The sequence below is a fragment of the Cupressus sempervirens genome, chromosome 7, assembly GCF_028749045.1.
Source record: "Cupressus sempervirens isolate cs-2001-9-10 chromosome 7, ASM2874904v1, whole genome shotgun sequence".
In the NCBI taxonomy this organism is placed as follows: domain Eukaryota; kingdom Viridiplantae; phylum Streptophyta; class Pinopsida; order Cupressales; family Cupressaceae; genus Cupressus; species Cupressus sempervirens.
Genome location: NC_143124.1, coordinates 766,293,727 through 766,316,434, shown reverse-complemented (window position 1 = coordinate 766,316,434; position 22,708 = coordinate 766,293,727). Strand labels below are relative to the sequence as shown.

The following is a 22,708-nucleotide window of genomic DNA, read 5'->3' as shown; positions in this document are numbered from 1 at the left end:
GGAATTAATTTCTAGTGCAAAGAGAAGTAACCTAGTGTGCATGGAAACATAAAGATGTTTCGTTTAACAATTCCAAAGGATACTAAAATTGACAAGAATACAAAATAGTAAAGGAAAAGATGAAAAATCACATAAATTGGTCTTTAATATGAGAAATAAGGATGATCCTTAGGCTAAGGTGTAGAAGAATATTAGGATGTCATAATATACCATAGAGTTACAAATTCCCCCCCTCTTGGAAAGCTAAATGATGCACGAGTAAGTGATGATCCTAAATATTTGAAGAATAAGATGGAAGTCTACATTCAAAATGCAAAGGTGATGATAAGATTATAAAATGTTTAGGAAATGATAGTTATATAAGAAATTTTGAAGGTTAAAAGAACACAAATAGATACAAGCTACACGTTGTATGACTAAATATTCGAAGGATAAAAGAGCATAGAATAACGTGCGACCCTAGTTAACAAGTAAAATAGACTTCATATGATAAGAACAAAACATAAAACTTGCAGAAAACTAATAACAACAAATGCATAACAACACAATAATAACTTTAGAATTCAGCAACAAGATGTAACAAGAATAATAATGTTAATCTTCCAAATATTTTAATTGTAAATTATGTATTAACCTTTTTTAAAATAATAATTAAACACATTTCATCAAAAATAAAAAAATAAAAAAACATAAATATGTACGTTTTATCATATACAAGATGCCATGTAAACTACGCTTCCTACGTCAAGATAAATCTTCTCTAATAATTATTAGCTTAGGCATTGACGAGCTAATTATCAGGAAAGGAGGTACTTCTTTCCCCTCTTCAAAGTCGTTTGATATGAATGCACCATTCTTTTTCCCATCCAAGTCACGATTGCCGTGTTAAATTCACTTTCCCCTGTCCACCGTCATGTTGACTTGTTCTGCTTCACTCATTTCATGCCGTCTCCTGCTTATTTAATCTCAGTTTCCCTTCCTCACTACTCACTCTTCTTACCATTGTTCAAGCTATATGCTTTAAACCTTTGGTAGCTACATTCTTTTCTCTTTGTTGTTTTTCTATTTTTATTTCCAATAGTAAATATTTTTTTAATTTGGTTCAATTTTGATTGTTGTGATCTCTAATCAAAACTATTGTTGTTGCAGATGAAATAATCTGAATTCTTGCCATGGATCGTTCCTCCGTTGTCATATGCTCATGTTTTATCGCATTCTCATGCTATTCGCTGATGATAAATGGCAATACCATGTGCCTGCCACACGAAAGAGATGCTCTTCTTGCTGTCGAAAGCCAGTTACATCCTTCACGTTTATTGCATTCATGGCAAGGCTTTAACTGCTGTGAATGGAGGGGAGTGGAATGTAGCTCCATCAGCTCAAATGTTATCAAACTCCGTCTTGCATATCATGTGGAGAATGTGGATGATTATTGGGGCAGCCCATTTAATAGCAGACTTGCTAGAGATTTGTTCCATTTAGAACAGTTGGAGCATCTAGATCTAAGCTTCAATTATTTGAGGGGTGTTCTACCTAAAGGTATGTTTAACGGAACAATCTTTCAGATTTTCTGTTTTAAGCTGCTTTCCCTTAGTTTAATTTGAGTAGATTTTTGTTGTTGTTTAACATGTAGGTCTATTTGCCCTGAAAGAATTGAGACATCTGGATTTGAGCTTCAATTTTTTTGAAGGTGAAATACCAAATCAGTTTGCCTCCTTGAACAACTTAGCTTATCTTGACTTGTGCAACAACTGGTTCAATGGTACAATTCCAAAAGGTATTTTTTACGAAGCAGCCTGTCATGTTTCACCATTTAAGTTTCATCTTATAGAAATTTGAGTGGTTATCATTGTTGTTTACATGTGTAGGTTTATTTTCCCTGCAAGAATTGAGACACCTAGATTTGAGCTTGAATGTGTTCGAAGGTGAAATATCAGAGGGTTTTGCTTCCTTGCATAGTTTAGAGTATCTCAACTTGTCCAGCACCGGGCTCAATGGTACAATTCCCTACCAATTGGGGAACCTCTCTCAGCTGGAAGTTTTGGACCTGTCAGTGGCAGTGGTGGATGATTTTGGAACAGATGTATATGTTGGTGATTGGGAAGTATGGAGTACCGGTTTAGTGTGGACGGAAAAGTTGCAGAAATTGAAATATTTGTCCCTTAGTGGAGTAGTGCTGAATATGACAGGAAAGCAATTGGAAGCACCCCTTTCTCATCTGCCTAATCTCCAGCAACTACACCTTTTAGATTGCATGCTTTCAGGGCACATCCCCAATGCTATCCAAAACCTATCATTCCTTACCCACCTCCACTTGAGTTCCAACAACTTTGAAGGACCAGTTCCGTTGTGGTTAGGAAATCTGACTACTTTGGTTTCACTTTGGTTGTATGAAAGTCCATTACTAAGTGGTTCATTTCCCTTGAGTCTCTCTTGCCTGCCTGCTCTAAAAGAGCTTGTGTTTGGGGGAGAAAACTTAATTAGTGGTAATCTAAGTCAAATATTATGTGGGGAATGGTCTCAGCTTAATGTCCTTTTTCTTTCAGGGTCTAATATAAAAGGAAGTATGCCACCTTGCATTGGAAATATCACCTCTCTCATCGATCTTAGATTGGCAAATATGGAAAATATGGAAGGTCCTATTCCTCCTTCCATTGGAAATCTCTCCACCCTGCAAAATTTGTTTTTAGATGACAACTTGTTGAATGGAGAGATTCCACCATCACTTGGTCAAATTCCATCTTTGATTACTTTAGACCTCGTTGGAAATATGTTGGGTGGAAATATACCTTCTGAGTTAGGTAATCTTTCCTCTTTGGTAAATTTAGACCTATCCTCCAATGTTCTAAGTGGAAATATACCTTATAAGTTGGGAAGTCTTTCCTCCTTGGTGTATCTAGATCTTTCCTTTAATCAATTAAATGGTAGCATTCCCACTTCAATTGCAAGTCCTCCTGGTCTCAGGTTCATTGTCCTATCTTCAAACAATCTTCAAGGAAAGATTTCTCTTAGTTTTTTTAACAAAATGACTAGCCTTTATGAACTTGATCTATCCTACAACGAAATGGCTATCACGATTGAACCAGAATGGATACCCACAATTTACCTTGGTTCCTTAAATTTAGCCTCATGTAATATCGAGGGCATAATTCCACCATTCATTTCTACACAATATAGATTGAATGATTTGGATCTCTCCAATAATAGTCTACATGGAAATATTCCAGATTGGTTAGGGGTGCTTCCTAAGTTGGAATATCTCAACTTGTCATACAATAACTTGCAAGGACATGTTCCCTCAAGCTTGATTGCAAAAGGCTTTTATAGTGTTGATTTTCATAGTAATATGCTCCAAGGTCCTCTCCCTTTTTCTTCAGTGCCAACATCAAACATGGAGTTGTTGGACTTGTCTCAGAATAGATTCATAGGATTTATTCCAGCAGATATTGGCAATCTTCTACCACACATTCAATTTTTGTCACTTTCAACAAATGATCTAAGTGGTGATATACCTTCTTCAATTGGTCTTCTACAATATGTGAGGGTTTTAGATCTCTCGAACAATAAATTTTTTGGTAAAATACCATCAAGCATAATTAATTGTTCTAGTTTAACAAGATTAAACTTAGCAAGGACTGGATTAATGGGAGAGATACCATATCATATGGGAATGCTAAGTGAACTGAGTTCACTTCACCTCAGGGACAATATGTTAAAGGGAAACTTGCCATCAAGCCTTACAAATTGTTCTAGCTTGCAAATTTTAGATTTAGCCAATAATCATTTTTCTGGGAACATACCATCTTGGTTGGGTCAGTTCTCTGAATTGATGATACTTGTTTTGAGGTCTAACAAGTTTGAAGGAAACATTCCACATCAATTAAGCAATCTATCAAGTCTCCATGTTTTGGATATTTCACAAAATTATTTGATAGGTCTTATCCCACAACAATTAGCAACATTGAAAAGTATGAGGAATTCTACAATGGGAAACTCACATGATAATGATGGTGGATCCTACTATTACAAAGAAGAGATCCAAGTGTTCAACAAAGGATTAGAAATGGTGTACGTTAGTTCAGTGCTGTTACTTATAACTTGCATTGATCTATCTGTAAATAATCTATCAGGCAACATTCCTTCAATAATGGGGACTCTTAAAAGTCTTCACACATTGAACTTATCAGATAATAGTCTTACAGGAGAGATTCCAAGAAGTTTTGGATCACTTGCAGAGTTAGAGTCACTTGATCTTTCAAATAATAAACTAAAAGGAAGGATTCCAAATGAAATGTTACAAGTTTCCTATTTAAGTTTTTTCATTGTAGCCAACAATAGTCTTTGTGGAAGAATACCAGAAGGAAGACAATTCAATACATTCAATTCCACTTTTTTCACTGGGAACCATGATCTTTGTGGATTCCCAGTTAACAACAAATCATGTAGATGTGGAGAGATGCCAAATTATAGCATACAAACCCCTCTTCTTGAGAACGGGGATAATGAGGGAGGAGAAATTCCATGGCACTGGTATGTAGAGTGGATGACAAGTGTTTCTATTGGATTTTGGGGAGTTTTTGGAATCTTGGCTACAAAAAGGCATTGGAGGAGAAGATTCATTCATGCATTAGATGAGATGGCAATAAGTTTATTGAGTGGATTGACAAATAGGTAATGATCTAGTAAAAAATTGTAAAATCATTATCTTCCAATATCCTCATTGTAATGAGATTATGTTTTAATTTTATTATAACTAGACAAATTTGATGCTTATACACTAGTAAATAAATTCTAAGCTAATTCATTACTTTTATTATAATTTTATGAGCAGGTCATCAATAAAATACAAGTAGAGTTTTTATGGTTTGAAATTTTAAATTACATTATCAAGTATTTGTATTCAACATAGAAGTACAAATATTAAATTTAATATTTCCATGAATATGTTTTTATAGTAATATTTTGCTTAAGTAAAATAAAATTTTTGACCGATTCATAGAATATGCATTCAATAAGTAAATTGTATAAATATTTGAATTCAATTTTTTGTATTATTGAAGAATATATGCGTGTTAGTGAGAATCAAAGATATCCTTATAGAACAAAACCAAATGTTGCACATGCCTTAAAGCCAAGATAAAAAAATATTGGCATTATGCTTTAAAAAAAAATAGTAGAAATTATTTGTTGTAATTATGTTTACATATATTAATACTAAAAGTATATGGGAGTATCTCTAAAGTTATTTAATCATAAATTATTATCAAAATAACATATCATATATATAATAAATATTAATATTATAATCCTATTACCAATATATATATATATATATATATATTTTGATCGGTAAACGGCCAAGGCCTTGATCTATATTATTAATTTAAAAGTAATTACAAAGCATATCTCCGTTCAAACGGGCACTGGTAGGAAAAAACGGAGAAGAAAACCTCCAGTCTTGCCCGGGATAAATGTCCTAAATTATTACAACTTTAAAAGGGGCATACCCTAGTGAAATTGTTTTCCTAGTAATTACATGTAATTTGGGGGATACCCCTGATAATTTACAACTTAAGAAATCCATAATTTCTGCCGAGTGATGCTAGGATAGCGATCAAGGGATTGATTATAATCTCTCATTTTACTTCCTACATTCAACCATTTTTTATGGTAGATATTCGAACAAAGGGTTAGTCGTTAATGAGAAAAAGAAAAACACATAGATACCTATCAACATAAAGAGCTAAAACATGTACATTGACTGAAAATAGTTAAGAAGGAAAGAAGAGAAACAAAGGCATCAAACTAAACTATAAGAGGAATAGCAGTTAACTCTGCTAGACCATAATGAAAAAATCTGAATGTATTCATAATCATCAACAATATGAGCCAAATTCCACATCATAAAAAGTTTATGAAAGGAGTCCCGAGCCATGATTGCTTTACTAAAATCAAAGAAAATTCTGACTTAACCAACTATAACAGAGAAGAGCCTTTTCTATGAGATTGCCCAACTAACGCTTATAGAGGAGGTTTTCTAAACTAATTAATAGATTTAAAGGGCCCATAATGAGAGGCTACATGCTAACCAACCATTACTAGAGTTGGCACTAGTGGCCAAAGTGAGGAGAAAGGTTTATCAATAAATTAGTCGGGCAAAACCGGCTGGCTTAAAATTAGTCTTGATTGGGAAACAGAGTTCGACCCATATTGCAGATTTAATACTTACTACTGAATTACATAGAATTCCAAGCAATGATACTACACCCAGGATGCAATTTGAAGAGTTTCCTAACGATGGAAAATGATACGCAATTTTGAGGAAGCTAAAAAGTTACCAAGAACTAGATCTATGTAATCTCTAAATACAAATCACCATTTGGTTCATGATATCCTCATAAGAATTGTCACGAACTATAGCTAAAACTAAAGCTATTATTAAACATTTATTAAAGCTCTGAGTGTATCATTTCTGGGAATTTCATGGATTATTCGTACGATAGAATATCGCATATACAGCTGAGAAAGTTATTAACTAAATAGAAACAGAGAACATTGGGCCTCACACTGCCCTATATTAACTTGAATCACAAGTAATGAATTAAATCCATCTCTATTTAGATAGGATCCTAACAACATTTTAAGATTAATAAACACACAAAACTTCATCTGAATAACCTTATATCATATTTCATAATGTATTATCACATCATTTGTAGCAAAGAACTTATCACCAAATTATAGACCCACATTTTATATGTAGCATACCGATTTACAGACTAAACATTTTTGCTAAAAATCGAAGGACACTCAACTAAGCTATATTAAGCGTAATAACAAAATCGCTGTCATACTACACGCTAAAGATATCTATAGGGCTAAATATGACCAAAAACTTGAATCTAACTAACCGGGCCTTTTCCTTCCTTCCAAAAAACAATGATCACATCCGCCATGTCATTTGGATGCTCCACTCGGAAATTGCGAGGAAACACGTAGTCATGCTTCACCCTACTTGATTTCTCTGCATTTGGGGTACTGAACACGAGATCATCCAGATTGTCGAAAGACACCCCCGGCTTGATATAGGAATTGAATTGGTGAAGATAGTCAAGGAGCCAATCTTTGTTTTCTTCTAAAATGATCCCTCACCAACGAAGGAGAAAATGCAGACTGGCCTCCATTTTGGGCCATTCTCTATAGAAGGCTAGGTTATCCCAGATGATCAAGGACTAGCGGTGAGGAGCGGTAATTAAGTCTGGATGCCCTACAGGGAGACTCATATACCTTTTCAGGAGGGGAATCCTCCATTTTCATCGATGCTAAACATGGCTTCTTCCAGACCCTTTCTCCATGATGGGACAAATAGGTCACGATAGAGCTTGACAATGTCATTCGCTTCTACTTTAGCTCTTACCAAGCATCCGATAAAGGACCCGATAATGTCACTATTGGTTCTCCAGGTATATTGATAGTCAAACACTTCCTCTCCTAGATCTCTGTAGATAGAAAAATGCGTCATTTCATCCCCTGGATATAATATACGGTTCCACCTTTCTGGTTTCACCAATCCACAGAACGCCATAGTTCGACTTTCATGGGTGTGGAATAGATAAATGTTGGATTCCATGTTTAAACCGAGAAATTGGGGATGGATATCTCAAAGGAGTTCTCTTATGGATATCAAAGGGAAACTTCTAGACACAAACTAGAGGGATACCTAAATGAAATAACCAACGCTGGCCTAAGCTAAGTACTTAAGGCGCATAATGTCATCTAAGAGGGAAATCATTAAACAAGATTGCAATCTTACTACAAACTGTGGATTACGAAATAATGATGTGGAAAGTACCTAAAACCTGCAGACTATATACTTCACACACTCGAAAAAACTCATGAAAATCTACCGAGAGAATATAATTAAAGGACGATGAGGCCAGAACTTCTTATTTAGTGAAGTCACTAAATAAGAAGATAACTATATCCTACTTGGACGATATAATTAAACTAAACATACTAAAGAAAATACTTAGTTTGATTAGTTATTAAAATGAGTTAGAGAATTATTATTGACTAGGAGAGAGTTGACTCCGTTTGCTCCTAAATTTGCTAGTTTATCCGCCAATGTATTACCTTCCCTGAATATATGATAGATCCTATAATCTTCCAGCTTATCCACAAGGGAGGGAATCTCTTCTAAATGTGATTTTAGGACCCAGTTGGGGGTGGATCTTTTTCTAATGACGTTAAGGATAATTTGAGAGTCGCCTTCAATGCTAACTTTGGATAAATTAAGCTTAAGGCATAACTAAATCCCTTGATGAAGGGCCTCTAGTTCTGCTATGTTATTTGAGGTAGGTTGGATAGACATTGATTTTTTAGCTATCCAAGATCCTGCCTCATTTTTTATGATACAACCAATACCCGCTACACCTGGGTTACCTCGCACGGCTCCATCGAAATTCATTTTGACCCATCCAAATGGCGGTGGCTCCCATTTGTAGATTTTCCTAGCCTCTATATTTTTCTTCATATAGATAAGAGGAGGGTTGATCAGGTTGGACCAGCATTTTTTCATAAGGCCATCCCAATTTGAAAAGGAACCTTCTTCTAACCTAAATTTATTTAAGTGGGAGTTGACCAGTTCTACAATACTAGCTTCAATTTTGATCATGAGCTCTGCCGGTTTGAGTTCGAAGCTCTGGAATATACGTCGATTCCTTTCTTTCCAGATTTCCCAAATAATGATAGAAGGGGAGATGTTCCACAGCTTACTATAGACACCCTTAACTATTTTCGTAGGCCAGCCAAAAAGCAGCTCAGTCAATGATTTTGGGAAAGGTGTAGACTAGCCCTACATCTATCTGAGCCATTTCCAATAGCTTTGAGAATAGGAGCAGTTAAACAAAATATTATCAACATTTTCAATATTGCAGTGACATAGGGTACACCTAGAGGGACCCTGAAAACCAAGGATGTGTAATCTATCCATATTTAGGATCCTCTTTTGAATGGCTAGCCAAAGAAAGAAGCCAACTTTTGGGAGACAAGAGGAATCCCAACATAGTTGTGATGGGATATCCACAAACTCTGTTTGCTGAGCTTTGACAATAGCCCTATAGCCATTGCTGACCGAATATTGCCCATCATTGGAAGCCACCCAAATTAGAGTATCCTCTCTATTAGTTTGTTTAACTTTTCTACCATCCAACAACTTATCAAATTTTTCACTTATCTCTTTTTCAAAACCTAGTCCTTTGAGTGATTTCCAAGACCATTTTGGAGAACCTTCTCTATTTGACAGAGTCTTGTAATCTTTAACCTTATTACCCCAAAGGGTCGTTAATTTTTTTATTAGGGTTGGGTTATCAAAATGGAGAGAGAGAGAGGAGGATTACCATCCTAGGAATCCTCCCAGAAAAGGGCTTTATCACCCGAGCCTACATCCCAGGTTAGAAATTTACAAATCAGACTACGACATTTGATCATGAAGTTCCAACATTCTGATCCTTTGGGAGGAGAGATAATTCTAAAAATTGAAAGCTGATCCTCTGCGATGAGATATTTATTATAGAGTATCTTTGCCCATTTACGATTAAATTCATTGTAGAGATGCCAAATAAGTTTTGCTCCTAAAGCTTCATTTTGCCATTGAAGATTCTTAACCCCTAATCCCCCTAAATCTTTTGGTTTACTGATGTGCTTCCACTTGATGAGAGCCCACTTGTTATCTCCATCCCTATCGTTCCAAAGAAAATTTCTCATCTTAGTTTCAAATTTCTTAAGATTCTGCTTAGAAAGAGGGAGGCAAGAAAGCGGGTAGGTAGGGATGGCTGATAGTACTGCTCTAATTTTAGTACATTTGCTTGCCTTAGCCATCTGTCCTTCCACGAACTTAACTTGGAATCTAACTTCCTTAGAGAATCATCCCAGACTTTGCCTGACTTAGTACCTTTTTTTAAGGCTATACCAAGATATTTGCAGGGGAAGGTTCCTCTTTTAAAACCCATGAACCTACAAATTTGTTCCTCAATTTCTCTCTTGGTATTAATAAAGAAAATTTTGGATTTGAGATTGTTGACCTTTTGTCCTAAGGCTTCCATATATAGGTTAATAATGCTTTTAAGAGATCGAGCTTCTGCAATTGTACTTTTCTCGGGTAGTATAGTGTCATCAACAAACTGTTGGTGGGTTATATTAGGTAAATTTTTAGAGACTGTGATGCCTGAGATCCACTGATTGTAGTATGTGTCCTAAACCGCTCTTCCAAATGCTTCCGCCATAATAATGAACAATGAGGGGGATAGAGGGTCCCCTTGTCTAATTCCTCTAGAAATATCAAAGAAACCTTCTGGAGTTCCGTTGATGAGCACCAAAATTTTAGGAGTTGAAATAAACTTGAATATTAGATTAATCCACTAGTGTGAGAACCCAAAGGCTTCTAGTGTTTTACATAAAAACCTCCAGTCTACCATATCATATGCTTTCTGAATATCTAGTTTCATGAGCATACATGCATCCTTATTGAGCCTTACAGAGTGAATAGTTTCTTAAATAGTGATGATACTGTCTAGAATGGATCTACCCGACATGAAACTAGTTTTTTCTTCCAAAATAATCTTAGGGAGGATCTTTTTGAGTCTGTTTGCTATAATTTTGGAGAAAATTTTATAGACTGTTGCATAAAGCTATTGGTCTATAACCTCCTGGAGAATCAGGATCAGACTTCTTAGGGATCAAAGTAATGAAGGAGTAATTAATTTTAGCAAGGAGAGAGCCTCCATTTCTGGATGCCTCAATTACTTTCCAAAGGTCAACACCTATGATGTCCCAACATTTTTGGAAAAAGAATGCCTGGAATCCATCAGGACCCAGGGATTTATCTGGGTTCATATTGAAGACCACATTCTTAACTTCTTCTAAGGTTATAGGTTTGATCAGATTAATGTTATCCTAGCGATCCACAATTTTAGGAATGACTTTCAAAAGACTTGTTTGCGCTGAGTAATTTGAACCTTTATGATTATTAAATAAAATTTTGAAATGACTAACAAAGATGTCCGCAATTTCTCCTGGTTTTTCTATTGAGATTCCTTGTTGATCTTTGACCCTTGTGATTCTGTTCTTTGCTCTATTATATATGGTGGAGTTATGAAAGAATTTAGTATTGTGGTCACCTTCTGCCAACCATCTTTCTCTTGATTTTTGCCTCCAATATATCTCTTCTTTAGATAGAATATCTTCTTGTTTGGCTAGCAGTTCTTTTTCGAGGAGATAGCTCTTATTATCCATACCTTTGCTGATCACTTCCGAGTTAAGATTTTTAAGTTGGTTTTCTATTTCCAATTTTTCTTTGAAAATGTTGTTAAAATGTTCTTTGTTCCACCTAAGGATATTATCTTTAAGCATTTTTAATTTGTTGACGAAGACAAACATTTTAGACGCTGTAAAGCTCTCTTGGTCCCACCAAGATCTTACATTGCTGAGAAAGTTTGGATCTAGGAACCACATTTTCTCACACTTGAAAGGGTTTCTGGCCGGTTTAAGGGGCTCTATGAATTCAAATTTAATCAAGAAATGATCTGAACCAGCTATGGGTAAAATTGAGGACTGAATGTCAAGATTGATGGAATCTAGCTCCCCTTTAATCATAAATCTATCGAGTTTCTCTGCTATGTAGTAAAAGTCCTTTCTTCTATTGTTCCATGTATAAGTTCCATTATTAGTGGGAATGTCAATTAGATTATGAATGGAACACCATTCTCTAAATGTTTTAGATGCTTGCGATAGCATCTGAATACCACCAATTTTTTCGTTGAGGTTAAGGATGGTATTAAAGTCTCCTCCTCATAGGAAGAATTCATTATCATAACTATTCAAAAAGTGACCTAATTCTTCCCAGATTAGTTTTTTTTCCGTATTAGTAATCGGACCATACACATTAATGATAATGAAATTGAGGTTTGATTTTAAACTTTGAACCTTACCACTCATCCAATTATAAGAACTATTGAGGGTACTGAAACTAACCTTTCTTGGGTCCTAGAGGATTCCTAATCCCCCTGATGCCCCTGAAGATTCCTGAAACATGGACCGCCATACTCCAAGCATCCTACTTAACTTATCTATTTCTATAGAATTTAATTTAGATTCTTGAATTAGGACAATATTAGAGTTAAAAACATTTAGATTATTTTTTAATAACCTTTTTTTGCTAGGGGTGTTAAGACCCCTAGCATTCCAAGTAGTGATCTTCATACCTGATCGGGAAGGCACTTCCCCTTCCCATTGTAGAATATTTGGTCAATCTTCTGCTATTCCTTGCTGAGGCCCTCTGCTTCTCTGAGTATCTTTAGATATTTTCTCCCTCTTTTTCTTTTTACTTTGCCGCAATTTGGAAATTTTGGTCCTTCTTGAGACATGTAAATACCTAGCTGATCTAGGTTATCTTCCACTATTTTCACACTATCATTTTTTCCTGATTGAGACTGGTCCTGGTCCTTTAGCTCCACTTCTGACAGAATCTGTTTAGCTAGCCCTGATTGATAAGAGAGTGCTTAAGCTATATCTTCACTTTGAATTTTTAATATATCTTTTCGAAGATCTTCACCTGAGTAGTTTTCCCCTCCTAATTTGATAACCCTCTTTATGAGTTCTTCCTTTCGGTTCATTGAGGATTCCTCAATAATGTCTGGACTGAATACTTGGGCTAGTTCCTCAGCAAGTTGTTCCAATTCCGAATTTTCTATCTCTTCTGTAACTGGTTCGACATTTGCAGGTTTTGTAAAGTAGTCCTTGTTCAAGAATTCTTGAAATTCCTTGACTGGGGGTTCAACTGCTGATACACTGACTATGTCTTCCTGGTGAAGACTATTGCCTGGAGTGAAAGGAGAACTGCTAATGGCTGCTGGAGTCTGCCAAATTTTTTTAGATTTACCAAGGGACACTACTTTATTGTCTTTTTCCCAATGCAGATTTGATTGTGGCGATGATGGATCCTTATGCAACTGTATATTGCTATTTATCTCACATGTGGTGAATAACATCAAATTTTCAAGCTCCTCTAATTGACTTCCTTGATAATCCTTTGGGGAATCTATTTGTTGCAAGAATGAGTTAGGATCATTAATTTTTAAGCACTCTAGGCCCTTTTCATGGCCAGAATCTATAATCCTCTTTTGGACTATGGGATTGTCCTCTGGCATATCTAACCTATTTTCAGAATGCTCCTGGCCCCGAATGATCTGTCTTTGTATTTCTTAATCTTATTTGATCTTCTTTTCTTCTTTTTTTCCTAGCTATCCATAATGGTGCTCAATAACCTGGGCTTGATGAAAGAATTGACATACTGATTACTCTTGTTATTAATTTCCTTGATAGTCGTTTCTTGGAGGAATTCATCCTTGTTGCTGATTAAATTCTTATCCGAAGAAGGGAAGTTGTCTTCTATATATTTTAAACTCTTTACTCTATCTTTGTGACACTTTTCCCTTTGCTTTTCGTTGTGATATTCCTTGAAGGGAGACGAATCAAGCCAGTCTGATCCAGCTCTTGTAAAGCATTCCTCATCTGATAGATCTTCTTGGAGCATTTTCTGTTTTCTTCTTCTAAGTAAAGGAAGGGACTTACTAAGATTAGTTGTTACATCCATCATGTTGAAAGATTGATATCTTTCATCATCCAATTTGATGATATCCAGAATTTTCCCTTCATACTTAATAAACTCTAAATCGTATTTAGATCTGTTTGTGATAATTTTTAACTGTTTTGTCTTAAAGTCATTGACCTTGCCACTAATTAGAAATTTCACGTTATTACTAGTTTCATATGCTAGACCTATTAGATTTCCTATAGGTCTGCCCATTTTTTTTAAAGTATTGATATTCTTTAATTCTGGAGGTAATGAATAAACAACATACCATGAAGGTATTGCGAAATCTAGATTCTTTTCATTACAATTAGGGATCCATTCAAAAAAATGAACTACATGGCCTTTGAACATACATTCAGGGCTGTTAATAAAATATTTCTTAATTAAGTCATCATAACAGCTAAGGAAGAACATATTATCAAAAAATTTAGAGATACATACTTGGGAGCCACAGTAATCCTCAAGCCATTCGATCAATTTATAAATATCCGAAGTAGGGCCATTCCAATAGGCGAATAGTCCTACCTCTTGGCATTCCATCCATTGTTCTTCACTAATTTGATCGCTGATGATGAGAACCCTGTCATTAAAGTTAGTTGTGGGTTGAAAGATAGGAGAGGAAAACTTAGGGTTAGGATGGTGGTTATCCTTTTCTCTTCAGTGCGGCAGAATGTAGGGTGGAGACATGGTTGGAGAGGAGTTGGGCATTAAAGGAGATTGCCAAGTTGTAATATGAGGGAGGGGCAGATCCTCAATCCCTCGGCAAAGTAGGTAGCAGCTTGCCCTGGCGTATTTTGTAGAGTTGAAAATTTTGATTTGCTTGTCTAGACTTGTAATGAAGAAGATTTTGTTCTAGATAAGACATGGTTTCCCTGTCGATATTTTTGTCTCCTCCAATTGCCTTTCTGCCAGAGGTGAATATAAATTAGAAGTAGGGATCGTCTCTGAATTATGAGTTTCGAGGGTTCCTTCCTTGCTCTGGTCATGAGGGAAGCGCGGAGCCGAGCCAAACCCATCTGAATATTGCTGACGGAACCCTAAGTTTTTTAGTGCTTTGTTCAAATGGATGGGCTTAGGGTTTTTTGTCGAGATTCTGCTATTCGCTGGTTTCACTATTCGCTTTCTGCTCGCCATTTTTATATTTAAAAATACCAATTTATATTTTTGATATATGTAAATATGTGATAAAAAAGTTAAATATATATACTTTCTTAAAATAAAAAATAAGTCAATTTAAGTAATAGAAATTTAAATTTCAATCTTCAAAATATTTCCAAGTTTTATGTTTAAATTACTCTTAAATTTAATTTGAGAGTGTCAAACCAGCCTTTTCAAATTAAATCATTAACATTAGTCTTTGTATATTTTTGTTACCTCATTTTTTTACGATCATTTTTAAAAATAGTTTGTTCGACACTCTTAAGAATTTCACAATATAATGTATTATTCATTATAATTTTATTGGGTTAGTATAATTTTTTTCTATATGCATAAAATTTTATTAATAAAAGCATATATTCAATTATGAAATCACTCATCATTCCTCAAATTTAAAATGTAAACAATTGTAAGAAAAGATCATAAATAATTATTTTCTTAAAAATATTTTTCCACATTTACTCATATTTCCTTAATTGTGTATATAAAGATTTTAAAGATAACCTAGACTCAAGATGCTAAAAATAATAATGTATGCTTTGAATTTTTAAAAAAAGTTGATAGCATTTTATTGAAATATCTTATAATAATATTAAATTTTTAAAGAAATTTACTATTAACTTTTCTCAAATTATGTAAACAATTCGTTCAATATCTACTTGACATTATTTAAGTCAAAGTTTATAATTTTCATTATCAATTTGAATAATTATTTGGCTTATCATAATCTCACATTTCCCTATATACTAAGGTTTCTAAGGATGGGTTCCTATGGGGTCTTGAACTTCTTATTTTTAGGAGAAGGAGGTCCTATGAGGTCCTACAATGATAAATGGTAATTCTATGAGCTACATGAAAGAGATGCTCTTGTTTTTTAATTAGTTGATAGTAGCCAAAAAGATGGGGGGCTAACCCCAGAGTACAAATAGGTTGAGAATCAGCCGGAGGTTACCTCCCAGTTGTCTATCCTATACTAACTTTAAATATCAAAAACCATTAAAATTTTAGAGCTGAATTTTCATTAACCACAATCCTTAAACTACTATGCATAAGAAACTAAATAATAAACCAAGAACATTTAAAGACATTGATACTATTGGTCCACTTAATGGACATAGTTCAAAAAACCCTGTGGGGTGTAAAGTTTAGAGTCATAATCATAAAAATAGAAATAAAAAACAATAGAACCCAGGCTAGATACCCTTTGCCTTCTCTTGGTTACCATTCTTCTGCTCCTTAGTAGCTTCCCCCACTACATCCTCCTCCTCCACTTTCACTAGTTTGTCTAGGATGGTTTTTAGCCAATCCCCTCCCAAGAACCCATAAATGGATTAGGTTGTCTCAATATTCTTTCCCAGATTTTTGTTCCTCTTTGTTAGCCTATAGGAAGTAGAGGGTAGTGGCCGTGGAGTGCATAACCTTGGTGGAGAACTCTACCAAGGCTTCAAACCTATGGCAGATAGTGGTATGGTTATTCGCCAGGTTCCTCATAGCCTTCTCAAGCCTTTCCAAGCACATCTTTGTGTGGCTATGTTTTCCTTTCTTCCCAGTAACCTTGGGGTTAGCCTTCTTAGGAGAAGTGATGTCTTCCCCCCCACTACAAGCTGGGGTAGCCTCCAAGGTATTAGAGACATGGGATGGGCTGATAGAGCTGGGGCTAGGTTTGATGTCTTGGTGGAGTCTTTTGTTTTTTGCAGGTTTCTCCTCACTATCAAAGGAGGGTGATCCCACAATAATGGGTTCCACTTTTTGACCAATTTTGACATTGAAATCAATATTTTTGCAACAAACATCACGTTCAAGTGACTATATCTCCAAAACTATAAATAATTTCAAGATGACATAAACTAGTGATTTTGAGTACTTTGTTCCTACTTTGTAACCATATTTTTTAATCTAAAAAAATAAAATTATTTATGTCAAATTTTTTTTATCTCCTTTGAAAAGTGGTACATAATAAAATTCAATATTTTAAAATGTGACAGTCCGTTTGACACACATAACTTTTTTTTCTAGAAATGATAATGAAGTAATTCTTTCAACGTTAGATTTGTAACATCAATATCTAGAGGATGCATTTGGTTTGATTTATTTTGGTTGAATATTCTATAGTTTATGAAGTTTTGAAGTGACATGAACCGTAATTTAGACATACTTTCCATTTGACACAGATAATTTGAAGTCAATTTATCATAAACCTTTTTTTTTTTTAATAGAAAGGTATCTCAATAAGCTAGTTCCTACATATTTTTCAAATTTTTTTGACCTAATTTACTAATTTTCCTGAGGTGTCAAAGTCGGTTGATGTTCAATTGGAAATGAACCCATAATGAGTTAAACTCATATTTGAAAGTCTTAATGATTAAAATATGTATTAAAATTATAGTCATTGGAAAGCTTGCTTCGAGCAGCACATTTTGGCATTTTTTATTTTATAGTAGGAGATCATTCTCCTGCAATTATGGAATTAAAAAGAGCAAAAACAAAGAAAAAGAAAAAAAGGTGAAATTTTTTCTAATTTTGCATGTTCGCACGAACATACCCCCCAAATTTTTCGGCCGCCGAAAAAATTTAGTCGTATGTTCGGGCGAAAACGGCTGATGTCAATGTGTTTGTGCGAACAGTCTAAAAAATTTGAAAAAGTTGCCATTTGTAAAGCTATTTGCCATCAACCTGACCAATAGTGCATTGTCTATCTTTGCAATTTCGTTCACAAAATCGAAGGCATCAATTTGGTAAAAAAATTGTACATCTAAATTATTTATTTATTTCTTTCATTAGTGAAGTTGTTTAACGAATGTATTGAAGTTAAATTAAAAATTAGTAACACATTAATGGTGTTAAGAAATGTATATTCTTATTGTGTTACTAATGGTCTCCTTGCAACATGTGGCAATCGTGGGATGAAGACATGATCATAATAAACTACTAATGCTTGCTTTGCAGGATGTTGTCGAAGACCATTGTGTGTTTGTCAAAACTATGTGTGTGAATTTATTAGATTAAATAACACTTTGTTTGGTGCTTAAAATGAACTTTTTATTTTTTGTCTGGTGTGTATACATTGTTTAAATCCCTAAGAGTTGCATTGGATGTATCCTCTCCCCTCGTCATTCGTGGATCTTGGGTGTAAGAAAAATCCATGTAACTTCTATAGGAGGCCTGCCTTGGACCAAGATACTTGATATTGGGTATGCCAGGGGATGACCTCAGAGCGGTAACGGGCCAAAAGCCAGGTCAAAGTTCTAGCCGCTATATAAAACTTGATTACGGTGAAAGCCGTGTTGGTAGTATTGTTGAGTGATAGCTCTCCTCCAGTACCCTTATGGTGTGTCAAACCCTGGTTCTCAGGGCTAGGAGACCTTATGAGGAAGTTTATCACTCACTTGCTAAACGAAATGCCCTTACTAAAAACCATGTTTTAGTGGCCAAAATCCTTTCTATCCACTGGCTCAAGGGGTCACCCATGCCCATGTCCTATGACTAGATGTCTTTTAGACCCCTCAATAGATACATGTTTAGTAAGGATAGATCACTCTTTTATTTTCAATCCCTATGGAACCTTACCTTCCATTAGAATAGATTGTAATTTTGGACCACTTAAAAACTATTCTTTACTTAAGGAGAGATCTCCTCTTCTCCTTGTCAACCCTATTATAAATCTTACCTTCCCTTAGGACAAGTCATTTCTTTGCTAGATCCCTTATTGGATACACTTTCCTTAAGGATAGATCCTTGGTAGATTGAACTAGCATTACACAAGTTGTAATTTGAATTCCATCTTTTGTGGCACCTTGTTTGTTTGGTATATAGTAAGACACAGTCTTATTGGGGTAGGTGATAATTATTTTATTTCTCTCCCTCTCTCTTTTGGGAGATGTGTCTCTTATCTTTTTGTTGGATTTAATGAGGAATTAAATTAATTAGGGCATGATGTTTCCTTGTCTCATTGACATTGATGATATCATATTATGCATTTGATATACTTTACCATGAGCATGACCTCACCTCATACTCTTGCTAAAGTGGGAGCTAAATGTTCCATCCTAAAGAGTTAGAACCTATTTAGTTGGAGGATATAGGACATATTAGACCTCATTTTAGTGATTTAAAAATGCAAGTGTATTTATTCTTATTTTAAGCATTTTTCATTTTGTCTTCTAGAGCTTTTCACACTTTCCTCAATTTTCTTTGTAATTAACCCTATGTTGACTAGGCCAAATAAAGTCATCCAAATACTTTGGGATTGATTTTAAGCAATCTTTGGGCCTAGTGTGAGAGTGTTTCATTTTAGGATCTTAATTATAGTTGGACTAACAATATTGAATCATGAAATTAGTAAAAAGGTTGATCAAATCCTCTCATTTTGATTTCCATCTATTGTGGAAATTATTTAAAAGTTACAAGTAATCCATTTTTATCAAGAAACTTTGGTGTTTTCAAGAGAAAATACAATCAGACTAATTGAGGATTTGGATTCAAGATTTGAAGGAAATCACCCATCTCAAGCTCTCCAAGTCTCCCATTCTTCAAGATCTATTCAAGAAAAGGAAATATACTCTTATTGATGGAAGTTTATATTTCCCATGGTGACCAAGAAGATAAGTTCACAAGTAAGAGAGAAGATACACATATATTATTGTCTCTCCTTATTCATTGAAGTGATCAAGCATAAATCCATTCTACATATATGATTAAGCTAGTGTAGATCCATGTATTTGGGAGGACATCCTCAACTCTTAATTACATCTCAAGTTAGAATAAAAGAATCTCCATGGGTTAATCAGATCCTAAAATCCACTTGAAAAGGTTTCTCATGCTAGATGAATACTTAAATTTATCTTACTTACATGCACATTTTATTTGATTTCAAGTCTAGTTCCTAGAAAGGGCTTGATCAATTAAATACCTTCACCACCAATAATTTTCCCTTTTTATTGTGTGTTAGAATATATATCACATATATGGATCCATATAGTTAGAGTTTTAGAACCAATGATTGGATTTCTATAGAGTTCATCAATTTATATGCCTCAAGAACAAGGTTATTCTTGGACAAGGTCAAATTTGGTCAACATTTTCTTGGAAATCTATTTTTTTTATAGTTGGGAGTTACATGTCTTAGATTTTTGAATCCAAAATAGTTTCTATTTTTTGTTAGTTTTTCGACAACCAAATCTAGATATGAAGTTCATTCTTCTTCTTCTACCTTTAAGGTGAGTTCTTTGTTTCCACTTTTCTTTGGTATTTACTTTTATAGATAAGATCTAATATCATGTCTTGTTAGTATCATTTAATTTATCAAAAGATAAATGTATATTTCATACATTTTTATATCACAATCACATTCTATCCATATTGGGATATACAAATCTACCTTTTCCTAGCTCTTACATTATCACCCCTTCATCCTGTTTGGGTATTACTAATCAAATTTTTCTAAAGGAGGGTTTTATTTCAATGCATATTAAGAAAAAAGCTTCTTAAAATTAGTGAATGATCTATTTGTTAACATTAATGCCAATGATATTCCTATGGGGGAGTCTATTAGCATTGCTAGAGACATGATTCAAAGATTATGTGTTGCATTCATGACTATGTTTGTCATTAATGCCAACATATTAGTTATTTTGTGAAGACTAAAAAAAGTCACACAAGTAGAAGCATCTAGAATGGTTCAAGGATTGAAGATCAACTTATTCACACTTGAGGTTATGTTTTACATCATGTTTGGACAATACAACTAAGAATGTCTACAAAAATATGTACACTAGACAAAGTTATGAAGATTTGAGTGAAGGCATATTTTAGACATTATTTTTGAAAATGGTTACTATTGTTTTGATTATATCTCCTCACATGGATGGAACTAGCTTAAGAGGACTGAGAAAAAGGTTGAAAACATGTTAGAGATGTCTTGGTTTAGAGGGCATAATTTGAAGATCATCAAGTAAAAATTTATGAAGACTGTGAGCGAACAATTTTTTTGTATTCTTTGATAAAGTATAATATTCTAATGTAACACGTATTGTAATATCTTAAGATGGTCCTATTTTATTATTGTACATTGGTAAAGTCTCAAGGCCAACTTAATAACTTGTTTAGGACTTGGTATAGAAGAAAGATGTTTTCCTTAGATGTAATGTATGGTATGTAGTCATATCTTTGTAATATGTATTGTGCAAGATTGATATGTGAACTTGTGAAGATTGAAGTAGAGTTTGGCATGATTGAGATATGGTGAGATTACAAGGAAATGTATTTGGAAATACAAGTTGCTAGTTGGATAGATGTTATTTAACATTGTATTATTTAGATTGAATAGTATTGAAGCTTTTTGGACAGTAGGTTCAGTTGTCCCCCTTTCATCTCCTAACAATGTTGGAATCTCTTAACAGGGATTCAAAGTCTCCTAATGGGGACTCATATATACTAATTGCATTTCATTGACTCCTAACTAGGTCTATCCTCTAACAAGGGAATTTCATATTAGGACATCATTTTGTGGGTACCATCTCCACCGAGGTTTTCTCTCTGATCAAGGGTAAATTGCCAATTAACATATCTAGTGTTATTGTGGATGGTTATCTTTGTGTCGTTGTTGCATCTACTAGTTACATATTTTAGATTTAATAAAGATATTAAAAGTTTATTTAAGAGTGTTTGAGGAATAAAGTATTTTCCTATTGATTAAATCTTATTGATTTAATTATTAAGTAGCTTGTTATCTCTAGTTTACTTAAGCTAAACTTTGGGCATATAACAATTAATTTTTAAAAAAAATTGTTATCATGCAACCTATGTTCTACCTTTTAGGGTTTTAATCTCCTTTATAAGGATTGATCTCTTTGAATTCATTCATTTACTTTTGATAATAGGAATTTATCTTTATGCTCAACATGAATGTTTCATGTATGGATCAAGGAATTCTAGCATCCATAGAGTTTGCTTCTCTCTTTCTATGATAGGTGTTTGCATGCAGGTAATTCTTGGGAGCTGTGAGGTTGATCTTTCATCAATATCAACATGGTATTAGAGCTCTAGATCTTCATGCCCCTACTCTATATATGAAAGATTTAGCTTGGCTTTCAGATCTGTGTTTTCTCTTTCAAAGGATTTCATTTATAAGAGTTCTTTTTTTGTATTGGATCTAAGGGGTTGGGGTAACTTTGATCCTAAATAAACCTCACCGTTGAGCTCAAAATGCCCTAGAACTCCTATTTTCATATAAAATTTGTCTAATTTGGATTTAGTTTGAATCAGAGGAAAAAACATATTACTCCTAATTAGGCAGGTTTCCCAAATTTTTTTTTTTGTATTTTTAACATGAAAATCAAGATTTGTTTGCTCAAAATTGATGTTTTTAGCATAGAAATCAAGATTTTTTCTCAGGAATTGAGATTTTTCAACATGAAATTGAGATTTTTTCTTAGGAATTGAGATTTTTCTATAGTCAAAGTTAGAGGTTCTATTTAGTACTCTAGGAGACATATCTTGAGACATTCTATTTTCTAGGTTCTACTTTAGGCACATCCCATTCATTTTTATTTTTTTACATCTTGGTGGATATCTTGCTTGTTTCAGGTCCAAAAATTGATTTTTTTTCTCTAGATGATTTTTCATGGGTTTTACTATCTCATGTATCAACCTTATATGTCTTTTGATCTTTGTTGACATTCTTTTGTAGTATTTTTACAAATGCATTAAGATAAAGTGCCACTCTATCGCATTTTAGGATCTTGCACATCTTTATGTTTTGTTGTACTCACACTACATTATAGAGTGCCTTGGGGGTGGGGGGGGGGTGGTGTGGGTGGGGAAGGGGGTTCATTTTGGCCATATTCACCATCTTCCTTTGTCAAGTAAGTATTCCTTCTATGGCATTAGCATCATGATATG

At 34.3% G+C, this 22,708-nt stretch overlaps 1 protein-coding gene across 1 annotated transcript; it reads left to right on the top strand.

The window, feature by feature from the left end:
• Window positions 1–1,131: 1,131 nt before the first annotated feature.
• On the top strand, window positions 1,132–4,773 carry LOC149549552 (uncharacterized). Its single transcript, XM_089792892.1, has 2 exons — window positions 1,132–1,539; window positions 1,869–4,773. Exons 1-2 carry the CDS (start codon window positions 1,173–1,175, stop codon window positions 4,673–4,675), a joined length of 3,174 nt encoding a protein of 1,057 aa, XP_089649018.1. The 5' UTR covers window positions 1,132–1,172; the 3' UTR covers window positions 4,676–4,773.
• The last annotated feature ends 17,935 nt before the right edge of the window (window positions 4,774–22,708 follow it).